The sequence below is a fragment of the Bison bison genome, unplaced genomic scaffold (genome assembly GCF_000754665.1).
Source record: "Bison bison bison isolate TAMUID 2011002044 unplaced genomic scaffold, Bison_UMD1.0 scf7180017864330, whole genome shotgun sequence".
Classification (NCBI taxonomy): domain Eukaryota; kingdom Metazoa; phylum Chordata; class Mammalia; order Artiodactyla; family Bovidae; genus Bison; species Bison bison.
Window position 1 is genome coordinate 4,214,026 of NW_011494902.1, and position 21,974 is coordinate 4,235,999.

The 21,974-nt window shown below is 34.3% G+C and overlaps 1 protein-coding gene across 10 annotated transcripts in view; it reads left to right on the plus strand.

The window, feature by feature from the left end:
• The window catches only part of R3HDM1 (R3H domain containing 1), a 161,903-nt gene that overhangs the window by 79,101 nt on the left and 60,828 nt on the right, over nt 1-21,974 (plus strand). For 7 of the 10 annotated variants that reach the window (XM_010853657.1, XM_010853658.1, XM_010853659.1 and 4 more), the window contains 8 exons: nt 5,276-5,317; nt 5,767-5,856; nt 9,721-9,835; nt 10,843-10,921; nt 17,740-17,799; nt 17,883-18,023; nt 21,561-21,669; nt 21,759-21,854. In XM_010853657.1, the coding sequence (XP_010851959.1) occupies nt 5,276-5,317; nt 5,767-5,856; nt 9,721-9,835; nt 10,843-10,921; nt 17,740-17,799; nt 17,883-18,023; nt 21,561-21,669; nt 21,759-21,854 (732 nt within the window). The remainder of the gene's footprint in view (nt 1-5,275; nt 5,318-5,766; nt 5,857-9,720; nt 9,836-10,842; nt 10,922-17,739; nt 17,800-17,882; nt 18,024-21,560; nt 21,670-21,758; nt 21,855-21,974) is intronic. The other 3 variants (XM_010853664.1, XM_010853665.1, XM_010853666.1) reach the window with 1 other exon arrangement.

The following is a 21,974-nucleotide window of genomic DNA, read 5'->3' on the forward strand; positions in this document are numbered from 1 at the left end:
ACCACCAGTTGGTTCAGTAAGTGCTCAGTGTCTTTATCAAGCTGGTAAGGGGTGAAGACTCTGGACATGTGAATCTTACTTTATCTTGATTCATGCCACAAGAAGCTTTCTTTAGCTGAAAGCTGTTGCGGAGACATTCCAGGATGGCTAACGGAGCTTTATTAAGCAGTATATCAACCATGAGTTTTACAGAAGTGTCGAAAGTGTTCTGAAGACCATCTTGCAGTTTGCCCCGAGCCACCCAACTTTCTTTGCTGAGAGGTTGTACTATTCTGTGAAAGATGCTGGCACAGACGACTTCATGCTGGTCAGGATTGTGGTCCCTTGAAGTGATATTGATCATGTAACATGTATTGGGTTGGCCAAAAAGTTGGTTTAGGTTTATGCATATGTTATAGAAATGCCCTAAGGAACTTTTTGCCCGACCCAATAGAAGAGATGTTCAGTCAAATGTATCAGAAGACTCTGGACCCAGTAGTTTCAAATGACATGAGAGGAGATCATCAAAGACTACTTCTGACCATTGTGGGCCAGTAAGAGGGATCTTTTTAATGAAGCCATTCAAACCTAATCCTTCAAGAGAAGACTGACCCACATACAACAATATTAACCATCACCTAAGGAAAAAGCTTTTTACTGAAGACTATGTCAGGGTAATGTATTTGGTTTGCACATGTGGTTATTGCCTTAACTCCAGTGTTATTTTTTCTCTATGTACAATCAATGTGAAGCTGTATCACAGTATTTTAGTAATAATTCAGTGTTTATTCTTACTGATCTCATGTTCTTACTCTAATCAGTATCAAAATTTGGTACTCTTGATTAGCATAATGAAGCATGATTCACATTGTTCTTTTTCTAATCAGAGTACCAAATTGGAAAAAAAAAAAAATCACAATCTCTTAAGAAGAGGTGGGGGGAAACATAGGACAAAAGCTTTACAACATTGAATTTGGCAGTGATTTCCTGGCTGTCACAGCACAAGCTGGCAATTCGAACTTAATGAGAATTTAAAATTTTTTTTACAGCAAAAGACTATAAATAGAGTAAAAAGACAATCCATAGACTAAGAGAAAATATTTGCAAATCATTTGTCTGAGAAGATATTATAACCATAATATATAGAGAACTCCTAAAACACAACAACAAAACCCCAAACAACCCAATTCAAAAATGGAGAAAGGATTTAAATATACACATTTTTAAAGAAGTTATACAAATGGCCAGTAAGTACATGAATAGATACTTAGCATCACTAATCACTATGGAAATGCAGATCAGAAATATGAGATACTATGTTATACCATTAGGAGGGCTACTATCAAAAAGTAGAAAAACAAGTGTTGGCAAGGATGTGGGGAAATTAGAACTCTTGTACACTGTTGTTGGGAATTTAAAATGATACAGACATTATGGGAAACAGAATGGCAGTTCTTAAAAAAATTGAAAATGGAGTTAGTGTGTGATCCAGCAATTACACTTCGGGATATACACCAGAAGAATTGAAAGCAGAATCTTGAAGAGATATTTGTACACCCGTGTTCATAGCAGCATTAATCACAATAGTTAAACATGGAGTCAAGCCAAATGCATTTATCTTGAGATAAAGAGATAAGCAAAATATGGAATATGCATACAATGGAATAACATGTAGCCTTAAAAAAAGAAAGAAATTATGTGATATGCTGCAACATGGATAAACTCGGGGGTTATTATACTAACTGTCAGTCATTAAAAGATAAGCACTTTGTGATTCCACTAACATGAGGTACTTTGATTCAAAATCAGAGACGGAAAGTAGAATGGTAGTCACCAGGGGTTAGAATGAGAGAAGATGGGGAGTAATGTTTAATGGCTACAAGATGAAAAGAGTTACAGATATGCAGTGTGTGGATGGTGACAACATTTTGAATATATTTAAACTGAACTGCACACTTAAAAATGATTAAAATGGTAAATTTTATATGTACTTCTCCACAGTAAAAAAAAAAAAAAAATTGAGAAAGAGGCTTGGCTTGGGCTGAGCTAAAATATGCAAATATATGTAGGCCACATGGAGGGTGGAGGGGTGGAGCGGAATGGGGGTGGAAAAGTGAAAGACATGCTTTAAATAATAAAATCCACTTTAGAAATAATTCATTCTTATTTAAAACCAAACTTCTTTTCTCTGTTTGCATGTATGTATGTGGCAGATTTTCTGGTATTTATTATGTAATTAGGATCTTTTATCATTTGATATGAAATAAGTGATTTTTATTGAATAATGCCACTTTGGCAGTTTATGCTTTACTTATGTAGTAGCTTTCTATTGCTGCATAACATACCACCACAAACTTAGAGGATTAAAACAATGTCCAGTTGTCAACTCATAGTTATGTAAGTTGGGAGTTCAGTTGAGCTCAACTGAGTTCTCTGCTTAGGGTTTCTCAAGGCTAAAAGCAGAGGTGTTGGCCAGGCTGGGGGCCCTTAATCTGAAGACTCTGGAGAAGAGTTTGTGTTCACACTCATACCAATAACAGCAGCGCCTTAGTGTTTGGCAGCTGGAGGTCTGAGGTCCGTGTTTCCTGGCTGACTTTTGGCCACAGGCCACTCTGTGCCCCGGGAAGCTGCCTGTAGCCCTCTTCTGTCCCCTCTGTCTTCAAAGCCAGCAGTGCAGTGTCAGGTCCTTCTCACCCTTTGCATCTGACCTGCCGCCTCCCTCCCAACCAAAGAAATTTTAAAGGGCTTGCTTGTTTGGGTGAGACCCAGCTGAATTATCTCTATCTTAAGAGCAACTGACTTGGTACTTTAATTACATATGCAAAATTCTTTCACAACCTTATTTAGATTAGCATTTCATTAATTTACCAGAGGAGGGCAATGTTAGAAGGCTATCTTGAGAATTCTATCAATCACAAATAGTATTTGACTCACAAGAAGGTTTTGTTTATAGGTGTGATATAAAGTGCACGGGACTAAGATTCTGAAGATCTTAGGTTCTGTTTGACTGTTTAGTAACACTTATCCTGGACTGTAAGGCTCTTGAGACCAACATCTGTGTCTTATTCATCTTTATAAGCCTACTATGTGGCACAGAGTCTGGCATGTAGCAGGAACTTAGAACATGTTAAGTCACATTGAGATAATTTTACGTCTCTGTGGTTTAATCTTCCTTCATCAAAGAACTCTTATGAGTTAAAACTGAGACGGTTAAAGCATGTGTAAATCTATGAAAATTCTAAACCATTACTATAGGGACAGTGTACAACCTCCCCAGAGCCCTTTTCTTTTTTCTTTTTTGAAAATATTTTTTTATATTTATTTGGTTGCACCAGGTCTTACTTGCAGCATGTGCAATTTAGTTCCCTGACCAACGATCAAACTGGGTCCCCTGCATTGGGGGCGGAATCCTAACCACTAGACCACCAGGGAAGTCCCTCATTTTTTAAATCTATCATTTTACTGAACTTTTTCAAGAACTTTGAGAATTAATACAAGTAGTGTGAACTTTTATACAAGGGAAGTAAACTGACATAACTTGACTAGGATCACCTACTCATAAGCAAAACTAGAAATTTGAATCCAGTCCAGCATATGAATGCAGTTTTTACTTGCCAGTTAATGATTTTTTTCATTAAAAAATAAAATTTTAAGAGAAAATGAAGTGCCATTGATACTTAGTTTAGAACTGTAAGGGATTAAATCAGAAGACTGAAATAAATCATAAATTGTTTTCCTTAGAGCTTATTTAGTCATGTATATTTTGCTCATATTCATCTATTTATTTTTCTCCTGTTTTTTTCTGTAAACCCTTACTTTATGTAACATAGCCTCTTTTAAGTCCATGTGTAGTGGTAACAGAAACCCTCTTGAATAAATTAAAGAAGTGAGTAAACAGAAGACAGAACCAACATGGAGTTCTCTCAGGCAGTGCTGTCGTGTGTATTTGTGCGTGCCTCCGTACCATTTCTTCTCTTGAAGAAACAAAGTCATTTCTATTTTTTTTCTTCCGTTTTTCTTTTGTTGTTGGTACTGCTGATTTTTACTGTTGAATAAATCCAGGGTCAAAATCCCAAGAGTACAGTGCTTCTTATTTCAAGTACTTTGACTTCAAAATGGGAGACAGACCACACTGGTGCTATAGATTATTGTTTCTGTTGGTTCCACAAGGAAGGCCTTTTTGGATTCTGGAATGAAATGGTGGCTTTTTTTCATATGTGAAGCATACTAATCTAGGTATTAAAGATGTTGTTTTATGACTGGTATCAAACTGGCTCCTTGGTTTTAATGAGTTTAAGTGATAGATACGTAAGCCTTGTACCGTTTGGGTTTGGGGTTAGAGAGGTAGATTAGAAGGAGATGGAAGCAAAGAAAATCTTCCAGAGTCCAGTTCACAAGCCCTTCAGCTGTTTTCTCAGGCCAAAGCCTGGTATCACAGACCAGAGCCACTCACCCGAGCGGGTTCCCCAATTGTGTGATTGATGATCTGATGGTTAAGCTGAACATGCATATTGGAACTTTGCTCACTTTTCTTCATTTCTACTTCATTCTCTTACCCTTGACCAAACAAATAGGATTCCGACTGATAAACTGGGGTTGTACTGTGAAGTACAACCAAGACTACCAATAAGTCTAAGGCTTGGTGCAGTGATTTCTCTCTGGAAAAACTTAGAGATCATATAGTTAACCGAGAATATGGCTTCAGGGGAATTTTTAAGTTATTATGGAAAAGTTGTATTTAAGTAGTACTTCCAGTTAATGTAATTGCGATGAAATTTGCCCTTTTGATTTTGGCTTTTAGCACGGTGAAGTACAGTGCTAAAAAGGCTCAGTAGAGAAGTGGTGGTACTCTGATTCAATGAGCATTTGAAACATTGTCTTCAGTATCATAAGTTTGGAACTTTGCTAGGCACAGCTACTTAAAATTCCTCAAGGTTTCTTGTGGGTACCCCCCCCCCAACTTTCACTAAAGTGTAATATGTTACAGAATACAAACAATGTGTATTTTATTTTGCTACTAAGACATTACCTTATAATTCAGTTTAGCTCAATCAACACAGAAATTATGGCTGTTTGCTCATTTAAAGAACATGGCCAACTCACAGAAGGATTTTAGAAAATCTTCTATAAGTGTGCTTTTGGGAGGAATCAATATTTCTTTACTTGAAACCAGCTCTGATTTCCTCATTTTCCGTTCTCTGTGCAGTTAGTTTCTCTGTGGCTTAGGATTATGAACTAAGAAACAATTTTTCTGTTTCAGTATGAAATTTAATGCAAATCTTTCTTGTGTATTCAGCGGCCATTGCAGTCATTTGGACAGACAGGAAAAAGGTCTAAGGTATAGTAAATATTTTGTGCTGGCATGCCAAGGGCCTTCCCTCATGCTTGATGAATCTTTGTTTTCATACAGCGCTGCATTCAGTTTAGTTTTGTCACATTTCGTTTGGGGCAGAAAGCTTATTTTGTTTTATTTGGGGTTTTTGTCTTGCCTAGTCGCTTTTGTGCATTGCTTTTATATCTTTAATGGTTCTTTATCTGTAGAGAAAATGGCTCTCATCATTCTTTGGGTTTTGAAATTGAAGTTACTCCCATTCTTGCTATTGCTATTATTTTTAAAACTGCAGTTATTGTTTTCCCTCATAACAAAGAGTTTTAATGGTACTTAATGATATATTTAACTTGCACATTTCACCTACATCTATACACAGCAGAAACTATTATAAAGAAATTTAAACTCTAGCCCTAGATTTATGAAATGTAGCGTTAATTTTAAATACTTTTCTTCAGTCAAGCTCAAAGTTAAAGCTAGTTCGGAGCCTTGCAGTGTGTGAAGAATCTCCACCACCCCCTACAGCAGAGATATCACAGGAGAACCAGGTAAAAAAAAAAAAAACCAAAACACCAAAACAATAAACAAAGCAAAGCAATTATTATTCACAGATACAATGGAAAAGCCTGCTTCCTGGAGAATATTTTTTCATAATGTTAAATAAAAGTTGTATGTGCATGTACATGTGTTGTATATGTTTTTACTGAGTAAACTACCAGTAAGTCTAAGGCTTATAGTTAACTGAGAATATGGCTTCAGGGGAATTTTAAGTTATGGAAAAGTTATATTTCAGTAGTACTTCCAGTTAATGTAATTGCGAGGAAATTTTCCCTTTTGATTTTGGCTTTTAAAAATTTGTCAAACACCTCTTGAGTGTGAAGTGGAGACTACCCAAGACTTCTGCTTGATATGTATCATTATGCTTAACCTGAATGCATGGTGAAGCCAGTCTTCATAATAGCTTGGCTCTAATAGTTGTCTAATATTTCTTATTCCATTGTTTATAAAGTATAGAACTACTGAGGCTCAACAAATAGTTTGGTTTTTTGCTTTTTATATATTTTTTTAATGCTATGACTTTACTTTTCTATTAATCTTAGCTACAGATTGATCTTTGTCTTATGTTACACTTGTACATTTACATATAATTATTTTCGGACCCCCTTAACGATGTTTATTAGTGTGACAACTTTGGCTGTTTGTGGCTTGTTCTGCTTTAAGAGTTTAAATAACCCGAAGTCCCCCTGTAGTTTCCAAAGAATTGAGGCAATATTTTGGTTAAGAGAGATGATTGAATAAAGGAGAAAGAGAAAAAAGAGCTATGACAGATTGTATACCCCCCTTTTTTTAATGCCAGTTGTATGTTTGTTGATTCAAGCAGAGACTGTTGATGCTTTGCCTTGATGTAGAAGACGATGCCATCAAACATATCTATAAATACTGAAGGTAGTTGTCACATGTTTAGAATGTGTTATGTTTTTAAAAAGCACTATGTGCTTTTATTTTATATAAGAAGATTTTTTAATAGATTATTGACAAAGTGTCAAGGAACATAGAGATCAAAATTTACTTTTGATTTATATTTAAAATCTTACATAAATAGAAGATAGTTGTATGTATTCTATAAAAACAGATATTTTTAAGCAATAAAAAATAAACTTCCAAAAAAATAGAAATATGCTCAAAATATTTTACTAAGAACGATTGCCTGGAGAACATTTTCAGATGTTAACTTGGCTTTTGCATGCTTGTTGATGAGGCTGAAGAGTTATTTATACACTCTGAAAAAAATTCAATACAATTGTGTTTTAAAAAGTTTTAAAAAGCAGTTTTACAAGTTCTTTTGTACATGTCAGAGTAACAAATACACCTGTTCAGGGTTGAGCAGTAGGCAGTGTAATGGGGTTTTTTTGAAAATTAATTTCTTCATTTTGTTGACCAAAATGTTACACCATCAGCCCCATAGAATAACTTGTCCAAGGAGATTGAGGAAATGAGAAGAGTCGGACATTCATAAGACTGTTAATCCAGAAAAAGTGTCTTCTTTTTGAGAAAAACTGTAACAAACATGATCTTTGGTTTGATGTGGTACATTTCACCTATCTGAAAATTATTATAGGAGGTAGAAGGGAGGTGGGGGTTCTTATAGTACTACATAAATTTGTCTAGTGAAAATTTATGTAAGAAATAAATTAGTACAAGGAGAATATGTTGTATACTGATGTATATGTTATTCAAAAAAGCTGACTTGCAGCATATGGATAATGAATAAGCTGGTTATACCAAAATTCAGTTGTTCCACATAATATATTACTTCTCAATTTTTCTTGGATACAGTTAAATTTTTCTTTTGGGATAACAACCTATTATTACCTTCTCTGAACAAAAGATACTCTTTTTAATAGAAAGTCTTTTTCCAAGCGTTGAGTTAACTAAATTGCACCTAAATGGGAATTGAAAAATAAATTATTTCTCATAAAATGTACTAGCATCTAATCCTTGACAGCAGACACTTTCCAGCTAATAACGCTTGATTCAGAATGTGATTTTTGAGGAATTAATCTGGAATAAAACTCATTATTTGAAAGGTTGAGAGGCAATTAAAAAAGAGATGTCACTCGAGTCTGATGAGAGCTTATGAGAAGTAAATGACCTCAATAACTGATGTCAGTGACAGAGTGAAGAGTAAAGAACTTATGGCTGCCCATGGAGATAGTGCTATCATTTCAGTTATTTGTAGTCAAGAGAGTTTATGTATAAGGGCTTAGGCTTTTAAAATTAAAATATGTCTTGTTTATTTGCTACTGAAAACAAGGCCTCAGTACCAACTGAAGACAAGCCTAGATACATTATATCTGCTAGATTTTTAAATACAGTTCACCTTGATAAAATAGTTTAATATCTGTCTAAATGTGGAATCTTTTCTTCCAACATTGATTTCATAGATTATCCTTGAGTAACAGGATAGAAGTTATAAGTTAGGGAAACTTCTAAATATTCTACTTCTGAAACAATTCTGGGATTCATTTTTAAGTTAAAAATATAAGGAAAGTAGACTAGAAAGTGAGTCATAATGAGAAAAATGACTGACGAATACATGAAGTTGATTAACGCATGAGATTTGGTAAATAAGACAAAGGAGGGCATAAAGCAGATGTTTTGTCATTTTAGTGGAATTTGCCAGTGCCTCACTTTTGTCCTATATTCTGAGCACAACTTTGAACTAAGATGAAATAGGAATCAGAACTGAGAAAAGATAAAAATAGCAGTCAGAAACCCAATGGGAGGGATATATATATACATATATATGTATATGTATTAGATCTGAAACTCTTCTGCCAAATACTATTTTAAATATATATATATGGGGAGAAAAATGTTTAATAGAAATCATGGTGGCTGCAAGTTTCAGAATCTTGAAATTTATATCCTTTCAGTATTGACTTACTGTACCTACTGCCACCACCAACCATCACCCAGAAAAGCGAAGTCATTTACTAATATTTCCCATCACTAAAGAACAACTGTATACAGCAACTTAGCCTACATCTAGATAGGCTACACCTTTATCTTTAGTAGAAATGTTCTGGAAGTTTGTCTGTCTGTCTTAATAACTTTGCGTGAATAATCAAAGCCTTGTGATTTTTAACCTATTTCAGCTGTATTTCTAGTAATTCCTTTCTGTTCTGAAATTGCATGTCATGACATTGTTTTAAAAATGTAAAATTAGTTCTCCTTTTCAGTCTTAGACAATGGTTACTTTACAAGTAAATGTTACGTATCACTAAGGGAAACAATCTTGTCTGAAATCTTTCTAAAACAACTTTGTGGCACTTAGAGGAGGAACAGTGATAGTAGACTCAAACAGGAAATAATCAAAGTTGGGATTTGGTTTTGAAGTTTTTACTTACAGTTTTATATGATAAGAAAATGAAGGAATATGAATTTAAAGTGGATACTTAAGAAAATTAGTTTTTGGTAAGTGTTAACCTGACACTCATATGTTCCTATTGTCATGATTGATGAAAATTATCATACTTTTGTTTGATGTGGTATCTCCATTGCAAAAATAGGTTAAAAAGACCTTTCTCCTGATCCTCCAAGGGTTTTAAGTAGATTCATTGAAACTATTATAAAAAACATTTATTTTCTCTAAGATAATTTTTAATTGATATTTTCAGTGGATGTTTCAATTGATATATTCAGCTCAAAAAATTAATTTTAACTTTTTTTATCAAGAGTTTGATTAACATGGTAAAGCTACTGTATTTTCTTACTTGAAGAATCTGGTTGGATAAAATAAAAACCTTTTTTTTCCTCCATGCAGTTTTGTTAATCAGCAATACAAATGTGGGGTATTAACTGAATCACTTTTATATTTTCACTTAATAACTGATTTTACCTTCCAACAGGAGAAAATTCAGATCCAGTTAACACAATCATTTGAAAAAGAGGAGAAGCCCCCAAAAGATGAAGCAGAAAAAGAAAAAGCCAGTGATAAGTTGCCCAGAAAAATGTTATCAAGAGGTTTGCAATTTATTTCTGTATTTTTTAAACAAAGGTTTTATTTCACCATTAATCCACCCTTTACCCCTTGAATAATTTTTATATAGTATATTTCTAATAAAAGGAGTCCAGAACAGACTGAAGGGATGATATAGTTCTGGGCAAAATGGCATGACACAGTTCTAAACATCAGATAATTTAGCCAAAAAACTGCACCTCATGTCAAAGTCACCAAGGAAGATAACTCATGATCATTTATTGGTCTGTCTTTTGTATCAAAATAATGGAATCACTATAATTTAAATACTGATTCCATTAAAAAGATGTATTTTTAATTCCTTACAATACAAAGAACTAATGCCAAAATGTTTAGTATGCAGTAAGAATATTCTTGGAAACCCAAGATGTTTATCTTTCAGAGTGAATGTTAAAGGACTATATCATATCATTACAAGCCTATAAAAATGCTTTTTACATTTATAGACACGGTTATGTTGACCAGTTTTATAAACAGCATAAGGATATTACATTTAAGGAGAAGAAATAAATGTGAATATTTGTTAAAAAAAAAAATTTTTTTTGAAAGCAAATTTTTTATGATACTCTTTCAGAGCTAAAGTTCCTGCATATCTCCAAATTACTAACTCCTTATATTTGCAACTGAACTAAGCAGACTCAGTTTGCTGTCTGAATCAGTTTTTTGTTGTTGTTGTTAAATGAGGCATTTTTAAATAGAATTGTGGTGAGTATATAAAAGGATCTGTAAGAATTCAGAGTAAATTAAAGTGGCACATATGAGAGAAATTTTCTTTTTAAGAAGGTATATAAACATGCAGTTACATAAATCCATGTTCATTATATAGGAGTAGCAAAATTGTGATCATCTGAATTCATCATAAATTCCATTTTCCTACTTCATCAGTTTTCATTGTGGGGCATCTCATTTTATTTGCTATGCATCATGTGTGAAGGGAAAGGAATTTGTTTCAAACAACTTTATACTGGGTTTTTGTGTTGTTGTTTTTTAGATTCCAGTCAAGAATACACTGATTCAACTGGCATAGATCTACATGAATTTTTAGTAAATACATTAAAAAACAATCCCAGGTAAAAATTAAATTTATAAGGTTTACATTGCTTCTAGAGTACCATAATTTTGTTATATATGTTTTCATTACTGAGTTAGAATAAGATTAGAATATTTGAAGTACACCAGAAACATTTCAGTTTCTTAGGGCTAAGATGTTGCTGGCCTCTATATACACATGTGTAAATACCTTTTTTGCATTATATATATCATGATATAAAGATAATTCATACTCTTTGTAGGAATTTTGGGAAATGAATCATTAAGATATTCTGGGTCTTAACTGAGATTAAAGAGTTATCATTAATCATGAAATATGAGAGAAATATACCTCATGATAAAGCACTCAGCCAAATTACTCAGTATATTCACTTATAACAAGTTTCTGGACTTAACTGAATACAGAATTTTTGTTTCTTCTTGCTTAGCTTATGAACCTCCAACCCAAAGATTTTTAAGGTGCTTGTTTGAGTCACTAACTAATTGTGAAATCCTTTGTTTTGCCAGGGTACTAGATAAATAGATTTTAACTTTTTGACAGGTCATCGATCCCATTGAGGCATTCTTCCCAGAAAAAGGTTTATTCACAAAATATCTGGCCAACCCATTCTTGGACTAGAAGCTTCGAAGGTTAAGAACCCCTCCTCTAGATGTTAGCTCCCCAGAATGGTAGTTAAAATTTGTGAAATTTTTAGTTCATTGGGTCGGCACATGTTATAAAAAAACATGAACAAGTCTCTTCAGTATTGCTGAGGCTTGTCTCATGTCTTGCTTCAAGATACACCTTTAATTTCGTTCAGGATTTATTGTTTCAGTACCATCTTGATGTTCTATTTCACATTTAACTTTAATCCCAAATGGAGAACCACTAAAATGGAAAATAGTCTCCTTATAGTAGGAAGTGTAAGTGTGAAGTCAGTCAACTCTGCATGACTTTTTTTCAGTTCAAGTTGATTCCTCAGTGGTCCCAACTGAAATTAATCCATTGAACAGGTATTCGTTGGGTATCTATCATGTGCTAAGCATTGTGCTAAACATTGTAGATATAAAAGTGAGCAAAATATAATCTCTGACCCTAAAATATTCACTTTCTATGTGCTAGGGAAAAAAGAAAACTCCATGATATATAATTAAAATCCAATAAATGTAAAAGAAGTTTTTCAGGGTGCTATAAAAGCACAGTGATGGGATCCCACCTCTGAGAGGATCTGGAAAGGCTGCACTGAAAAGATAATGCCTGAGCTGAATTTTGAATTCACAGTGCTTTAAATGGGAGCATGAGAACCTGAGAGGGACAAGAGCATTTCTAGGCCACAGCAGTGTGAGAGGGAGGTGGTATACCCAGGCAGACAAGATTGCACACTGGCTCTGGCAGGAAGGCATGTAGCAAGTAATTCCAGAAAGTGATGGGGAGGTTGTTAGTAAGGTATGAAGACAGACTCTTCAGTTGTCCTCAACCTAGATCAGTACCAACACGCTGGGGTGGTTACTGAGCAAGAAGTGCTGATGGGAAGCCGGGGATATGATGAACAATTAAAAATCATCTTCGCTGAGTTGTGGTAGTGCACCATTTGAGAAATACTGAGTAGGGCATGCTCTGTGGAGAAGTCATGACAGAATTTTGAATAGGGTAATACCAGAATGAGATGTGCATTTTAGGAAGATTACTTCATCAGTGAGGGGCCGAGAATCATGAGCAGGGAGCGTGGGTAGGAGAACATAGAGAAGAACAGAGAGGAAAGGGCTTATTCGGAAGATGTTGAAGAATTAATCCCGTGGCAGGACTTGGTGATTATTTGGATATGGAAGAGTAGTGGTTTGTTAGAACAGCTGTTAGGTTTCCAGCTGGACTGATGGTTAATCCCATTAACAGGGGAAGTAATAAGGACAAGCCTGAATGAAGTAAGGCGTGTTCTGTTATAAATAAATATAGTTTGAGGTGTCTGATGAAACGCTGTGGCAAGATGAAGTGTATAGCTCTGATTTTCAAGTAAATGAGCCTGGATGCTCTTACAGATTAGGAGTCATCAGTAGAGGTGACCCTTGCTTTGTGAGTTTGGCCAGCAAGATGCAATAAATGACAAGGATGAAACTCTATGGAAAAACACTATCTTAAAGGTAGAGGATAAGTAAGAGACACTGGGTCCTAAAGATTGCAGAAGAATCATGAGAACATTTGTCTTAGAAATCAGCCAAAGGGCAACAGTTTCATTAAAGGTAAAATGAAGCAACCCATTAGATTAAGGAACTAGGAAGTTGTTGGCTACTTTAACAAGGCATTTCATTTGCTGTAGACTGGTGGAAATGAGAACTCAGTAGGTTAAGGGGAAGGTAGAAAATACATAGCTAGTTTGTGTAAAGAAAGATAGGATCCTAAACAGGTAGGATTTTTCTTTCTTCTGAACCCATAACAGGTTCAGAAGAAATTCTAAAATATTCTTCTTTTGTGCAGTTTTCTGTTTTCCTCTACAAATGCAAAAGTTTTTACGTTATCTGCATATGTGTTTTTGAAGTGTACGACTTAATGATTTTTAGTATATTCACAGATTTCATGCTACCATCATTACAGTCAATTTATGAGCCTTTTCATCAACCTCCAAAAGAAATCCTTAACCATTTTGCTCTCACCTCCTTATGCCCTGAACCCTAATCTAGCTTGTCTCTACAGATTTCCCTTTTTTGGGTATCATCATATGAATGAAATCATATGTATGTGGTCTCTTGTGATTGGCTTCATTCACTTAACATAATATTTTCAAGGGTCATCCATGTCATGCAGCATGTATCAGAACATTAATCCTTCAGTGTTTGCATTTTTATTCATAAAAATATGTAACAGAACCATTCATATAATGGCTAATGAGTAAATACTAATGTCAGTGTGGTTTACATAGTTGTAGCTAATGTTAAATTTTGTGAGAAAAACGATTTGCCTGATGGCTCTGTGTTCTCTCAATGAAACACACCATTAATTGCCAGACATAGGTGGCACAAAATTAGTAATAAGTCTGGCAAATTTCCACTAGAACTTCAGAGCATTCTAGATGTTAAGCAGATTTATTTTGAATCATACTAAAATCTAGTCTACATTTTATTTCAAAATTTTCCTTCAGGTCCTTAAATCTTGTTCTCATCCCAATGAATAAACTTAACTTCAGGTATTAAATAACCGTTTACTTGTAATTCCTGTTTTAAGAAATACTTTCAAAAATTGTAATAAATAGTCATTACTAGATTAGAACCCAGGAACCTGCAGTTGCCCAAGATAGAGATTACATTCACTGACATGGTTTTTATACGTGTTTTTGTATTGATTTTATAACCATTTTCTGTAAATTCTACAATATACTGAAGAAATATGGACAGTACAGGCAACTGTGTCACTAATGGAGGGGAGCAGCCCCATGGATCAATTCTAAGAGTATATGTTTTTAAGTAAGCAGTTTTGTTCTGGGGAACATCATGCAATTGTTCTGTGCTTGAAATATTTTCTGAGTTTACTTTTATTAGAGGTAATGTTTAAATCATCATACTTCTTGCCTGTTGCAGATATTTGACCCCGTTCATATAGAACACTGGGAAGGGGATGGTCAAAGCAAGCATTCTTGTTTTCTTCTTTTATTTGCCACTTGTGTACCAGCACATACTTTCTCAAAAGTCAGTTCTGGTATAATGATTAGAACACTAATAACTAAAAGATTATTGTCCCTTCATTTTAACTTCAGGTAGTTTATTGGTCAATTTGATTGAGATCTTTGTTTTTCTTATATATTTCTTTAATAACAGATAGCATGTATTGGTTTCTTTTAAAGATTATACAATGACAAGTTCTATGTGTGCCTATAAGTTCATGTGCTAATAAACCTATGCCGTATGAAAATTAATTTATGGATCTGTTAGTTTGAGTACTGTATGTAATGATTCTGTAAAGGATTATTAATTTTTGACTTATGGCCATTATCAAGATACCTAACCTTGATGACAGATTTGAAAATTTGGAAACTTGGACTAAGCTGTAGCAGATACAAGGCAGGAAGTGTAAATCTTGAGAACTTAGGAAGGCTATTTTTCTAACAAGTTTTACTTTTTGCTAACTAAAAATTTAGTAAACTAAGTAGGGGAACTTAATTTAATAGTATGTAGTCCAGGTAATAATAGAAAATCCTCTGCAACCCATAAATCTACATATAAAAGGGGGAAAAGCCTGAATTTGTGTCAATTACTAATAAAATTGTTAGGTTTTTGTTTTCTTTCATGGAGACAACAGAATTTTCTTTAGAATATTTCACATATTGTAGGCTTGCTGTTTAGCTCAAACAGAGGAACCAAATTAAATGCACGGTTTCATGAATGCTTATTAAGTTGCCTGCCTCCGATTCCTTTTTTCCCCCTACAATAAGTGTATAAAATACATTAGAAAATTTTACCATGTCAAGACAAATTGACCCCCAAAAACATTAGAAGAAAAGAGTCTTAACATTAAGTAAGTCTTTTTCAGCGAAAACCTTATGAAGTAAATAAAAATTTCCCATCCTCACCTAAAATGTTAAGGAAAAACATTAAAAGACATTGGTAAAATAATCTGATTAATTTATTCCACTCAGATTTGTTGAGCTCCTCACTATAGCACAAACAACTATATAAAAGTAATTGTGATAAATACTCTTAAAAGGTATGAAAGAAACAGGTTCTAAAAAAGAATGTAAGAAGCTGTGCTAGGGACTTCCCTGATGGTCCAGTAACTGAGACTGTGCTCCCAATGCAGGCAGCTTGGGTTCCCTCCCTGGTCAGGGAACTAGATCCCACATGCTGCAACTAAGACCTGGTGCAGCCAAATAAATAAATGTTTTTAAAAAAAAGGTACTGGGCAAAGGAAACAGCATGTTCGAGGAACCTGTGAAAGGAAGGAGCTTGGGAACTATAGCGATAAGCCAAAATGATGAAGGTTTGGGGAGAAAGGGGCAGGAGATGAGATGTTTAAAACATAGGACACTGAGCTGACATACTACTAATTCATGGTTTGAGTGTGTGTGGGTGCTCAGTTGTGTCTGACTCTTTGCAACCCCATGGACTATAGCCCACCAGGCTCCTCCATGGAATTTCTCAGCCAAGAATACTGGAGTGGGTTGCCATGCCTTCCTCCAGGGGATCTTCCTGACCCAGGGATTGAACTCGTATCTCCTGCATTGGCAGGCAGATTCTCTACCACCAAGCCACCAAGGAAGCCCCATGGGCCATGTTACGAAAGATGTTCATTTCTAACCTAAGAGCAATGGGAAACCTGTGATAAATATTTATCACACACCATGACATGTCTTCACATTTGTGTTTTTAAAAGATTGTTATGGATGTTCCAGGTAAAACAGATTTGGAGGGAACAAGGGAAGATACAGGGAGATAATATACTACTATCATAGAGGTCAAGTCACAATCCTGAATACTTGGATCCAGGGTATTGGCAGTAGAAAGAAGAAAAATAGATCAAATATAGATAAAATTTGCAGTTGTAATTAACTGCATGGGAGGATTTGGAAAAGCATAGTAATAGGCAAAAAAAGGTACTTCTAGTACAGTATGCTGAGTGAAAGGTGGTGCCACTTGCTGAGGTGAAGTATACTGAAGGAAAAAAATTGAATGTTGCTGAAATTTGTATTAAAATGTAATCCTGTTCCACTTCGGGTTTAAAATCACCACTTACGCATGTTATTCTCTTGATTTTTTTCAATTGATATAAAAACATGTATGGTTAATATTAGTCAGCTTTATAAGACTACTTTTGCAACATAGATCAAACTCAGGGCTGATGTATAGACTTTCAGGCGACTTAAGCAGGGGAAATAGAGGACATACTTTCCCCTTAGAATCTGAGAGGGATCCACTATGTAGTGTTTATTTGAGAAGGAAACATTAACCTCTTGGCCTAGTTTTCTTGATTTATAAAATTTCAGAAACAGAAAGCTGCTTCTGTAAAACTGCTTCTAGCTCTGAGGTTCTTGAGGTTTGTTTTTGTTTTGTTTTTCCCACACGCACATGAAATTTAGTGACCACAGGAATACTCTCTTGAGCTGTGTTCTTGGTGTGTGAGCAAGGAGGTCCTTCGGGGAGTGGTACCAGCAACTTGTTTTGTAAGTGCACTAAATAGGACCCTAGTGGTCTGAAGGAGCACGTGCAGGTGCTCCCTAGTGTCCTTATTTATTTTAATATTGGAGATATTTGGTTCACTTTGGTATTTTATCAAAAAAATTCCCCAAATCTTAAAAATGTATTATAGTGATTTTTAGAATAATTTGAAGTCTTCTTCCTCTGAGTTAGGATTAGTAATATAGTTCATACTTCTCTGCTGTAGTTCCATTTATATACTAGCATTGGATTCCCACTGGAGTATTCCTGTTGTTACTGGCATTGCATGTTCTTTAGAGTACTGTTTCTATGGAGTTGAGCATGGTAACAAAGTCATGAGCCTACCTAAAGATGTCTGTTTTCTTGCTGCTTCTTACTTTACTGAGTAAGGGATAAAGACTAATATTCTGTTATAATCCATGTATTTGTGAAACAGAATCTAATATAATACAATAGTACTTAACAGATCAAGATAATATAATGATAATTTTGAAATTGGATGGTATTCTCTCTACATTTGTGTATGTGTGAAATTTTCCATAAATTTTTTTAAAAAGTCATCTTTATTCTTTTAAAATATTACTTTTTTAGAAAGCATATATCAAGTGTGTAACGTTCTTCAGTGTACAGGTTTTATAAAAATATATATAGCCCTGTAAATTAAACATTTATGATTATTTCAGTGTTAAGTTTTATGATTTTTCATATTTTGTTTCAGGGACAGAATGATGCTGTTGAAATTGGAACAAGAAATTTTAGATTTCATTGGTAATAATGAGTAAGTCCTGACCTTTAACAAGAAAATAAATTGTCATCACAGTTATTCAATATCTGCTAAATTAGTCTTTCTTCTAATTCTAGGTCTCCCCGTAAAAAATTTCCCCCAATGACATCTTACCATAGGATGCTCTTGCACAGAGTCGCCGCTTACTTTGGATTAGACCACAATGTTGATCAGAGTGGGAAGGCTGTCATAGTAAACAAAACTAGCAATACAAGAATGTAAGTATCAAGAAAGGTTGTTATATGTGTGTGTGATAATTCTTTATCTTTCTGTAACATCTTTTATCTCAGGTTTTCCACATATTTTAGCAGCCTGCTTCAGCTTTGTGATGTATCGCCTTATGTGACAGGTCTAAAAAATACACTCTGCTCACGAGATGTAAAATGCACCAGTCTGGACTGAAATAAGACAGGTGACTGAAATGAGACAGGTGAATGAGGATTGCTTTTTTAAAAAGAAAGTAGGAAAACCCTCAAAAGTCATGAAGTCAGTGATGTTTAATAACTGTTTTCTTATGGATTTTAAATTAGTACAATTTAAATAGCTACAGCCAACTTCAGGCAAATTTAAAAGGAAAAAGCAAACTTTAAAACCCTTATATTTTCACTAATTTTCTATCATTTCACTGTCTTTTCCACCTCTATTTTTGGTTCTTTTCTTCCACAGATCTCAGGACAGTGGGACTATTGGTTGGTTAATCCAATATTATCCATTGTGTACCCTTCTGGGCTATGTATGACTTAGTGAGCAAAAAATTTTAAGAAGTAAAGAGGAATCATTTGCTTTAAAAAGTGTTAGCTTTGTAGTATGGTAAAATAGATAATCAGTGCTGATATTTGGGAGCAAAAGGCACAATGCAGAGGCACCTAAAGTTATATGTTCACAATACCTCTTTTGTCTATTAGTAAAACTAATCCTAAAGCAACCTGTTGAGTTCAGCTAAAATTCTTCATGGTGATCTATCAAAAGAATTTTCCATATTAATTTCATATGTGACAGCAGTGGATCTGTGAGCAGCAGTCAGCTTCAGATGCCATAAATAATGCTTTTCAGTTCATAATTTTTCTTCCTTCCTTGAAGCTAGACTTCTCAAGGTTCTGTCTATTATGAACCATTTGGTTTGTACAATTATATTTAATTCATTTATTTCTCTTTTGTTATAATGGTCTTTACCCTTGTAGCTATCATATTTGTTTGCTTGAACTAAGTTGGTTTTCTTCCATTTCAAATAGTATTTTGTCCAAAAGGTATATTTATTGGTGGAAGCTTGTATTTTTTAAATGATTGTTACTACAACTAAAATTAAATTAATGAAGACAGCTGTCTTTGAAAAGGATCCTGTGTTTCTTCAGGGATTAAGTTTTACCTGCAAATGTGAATCTGATTTAATTGTCTACTGCCTATCTTTTAGTCTTTTTTAAATATCTTTTAGCTTTTTCCTAGTTAGTTATATCATGACTAAGGTGGGACAGTAACTGTAAGCTATGAGCTGGACTGAAGGTGAATAGAAATCTACTTCATTTAACCAATACCTTTCAACATTACTCAGAGCTGCTGGATACCCAAGCACATGTTCATTAGCAGGCATTTTGACTAACATTTCGACTGGTGACTCTCTAAGGTTTTCAATGCAGTGTAACCTCAGTTATTTGAATGCTACACATGATATCAGGGTTCTCTTTATCCAGGTAGTCAAGAGTTTAGTTAAACACAGATGTTTATAATGTATTGATACCTAAAGAAGAATGGATCAATAGCATAATTATAACTAGACATTTCAGATCATTGAAGTTACACTGTATTTTTATTTTTTTCTTCTGGAATATGAAGAAGGATGTAAATCAGAAAACCTTAGAGAACTGCTCCACATTGAATAAAAACAAACTTGCCTTTTCCTCATAGGCAGATTACCCGCTCCAGCCTTGAACCAGTGGTGTTGTGGATGTCAACAACCCGGTGTCCACTGGGGTGTCTCATTGGAGCGGGAAGTTGGCGATTGCAGGGCAGTAAATTCAGGCATCTATAAAAGACAGAGGTAAGACAGTCTTAAGGTTAGCTGAAATGCCTGCTAATGCTATTTGGTGTGGGAATCCAGCTGCTCTTAGAAAAGTTGCCAGGCTCTTGGTTAAATCTTACAGTCATATTGGAATAACATCTCTCACCCAAGTACAAACCGCTTGAAAAAGAAAACGTGATTTTGAACAGCTGCAAAAATAGTTGATATAAACCAGTGGGGCAATCATGTGACAAATAACAGTATAGTGCCATTGTCAGGATTAAATAGATAATCTTTCAAATTCCTTAAGAAAGCAGTCTTTTTCTCATCAGTTTGGCCATGGAATTTTTCTTTTTTTTTACTCTTTATTTTTCTCTTTAGTTCTGTGTATAGCTCTATGTGGAGATATGTTTGTTTCACATATCTAAATATATTTTAAAATAAAGATTTCTTCAGCTTACTTAGATAATTCTCATTTAAAATCTTTGCATCATTTGACAGGCTGTAGATACAGAACTCTTAAAAATTCATTAAGTTAAAACAAATATTCAGAAGTGTTACTTAATTACTATGTATAATGAAATATCTTACAAAGTTTGCTGAAGATATCCTTACTCAGGTTTATCTGGTTTAGAAATTTATTTAAGGTACCCATAATAAATTATGTGACTACATAATATATATTTTAAGTATATATAAAAAATTGCTTAGTTCAGTTAGCCTTTCTTTATTGCCTATAAATATATTTTTTATAGATCACATATTTCAGTTTTATAATAGAATGATATTAAGTCTCAGGAGTGTTGAATGAATTAATTTATTGTAGCTGAGAATATATATCAGAAAATGAAATCTTATATGATTATAATTTTCCAAGAGCAACAGCATTCCATCTGTTTTCTGGATCCCGGTAGAACTTGCAGCATTTCCATAGAGGAAAAACCAATCAGCCATGAAATACGTTGTTAAGAGTTCATAATCATTACTTTAAGTCATAACATGAACCTTCAAAAAACCTCTTTTTAACCTGTTTCAGTTAATACAAAACAAAGATGTATCCCGCTATAATTAAGAATACTTGGTAACTTGGTAGCATTTTGAAGTAGTCTCTTAAGTTTTATTAAATTCAACCACAACATATTTGGTTATGTAACATCAGAGCAGGTACTGTAAGAGTGTAACATAAGATACTGTGCTATACTTTTTCCTTTGTTCCAGAATTGTTTCTTTGAGTTAGAGGAGGCAATGCAAAGAGAAGAGACAGGCTTACATACCAGGGCTCCAACTATGGCTCAGTCATTTCCTTGCCCCCTGATCTTGGACAGTTGCTTTAGTCATTTGATCCTCAGTTTTGTCAGTAGTATTTATAATAATAACAAACGTCTACTGTTTACTGTTTTAAGTCCTGGTCATCTATTAATTCATCTTCAGAACAACCTTATGAAGTAGGTAGACTGTAATGAGGAAAGTAGGGAAAAGAAAGGTTAATAAGTAACTAAAGCAACTAAATGTTAAAGCTGAGTATTTGAACCTAAGCAGTCAGATTCCAGAGCCCACAGTGTATTTCGTATATCCTTTCAGTCATGACGTGGGATAGTTAATGTTTTCTTATAAAATTATTTTTGAGGAATAACTGAGATAACATAAGTATCTATAAAAGCACCAGTGAGTGAGAACATATTATTTTTACCACTTTTCATAAAATGTAATATTTAACTGTTTTATGTTTTGTTCCCTTGGTTTTTGGTTTATTTTTTAGACCCGATCAGAAATTTACTGAACACATTAAGGATGATAAAGGTGAAGACTTTCAGAAACGATATATCCTCAAGAGAGATAACTCTAGCTTTGACAAGGATGATAACCAGGTAACCTAGCACATTTGGAGCATTTTTATAAATGCTGGACTTATCCTGGCAGATCATTTCCCCAAGATTAATTGTTCTCTTTTCTTTAGATGAGAATACGTTTGAAAGATGACAGACGAAGCAAATCTATAGAAGAAAGAGAAGAAGAGTACCAGAGAGCTAGAGACCGGATATTTTCCCAAGATGTATGTACTGACTTATATTTAGGTCTTCATGTTTAAATATATGCTAATTGCCTATTCACTCCTCCCTTAATCTATTGATCATATTTACTTTCAGCTACATTTGTTACATATAAAGTCATC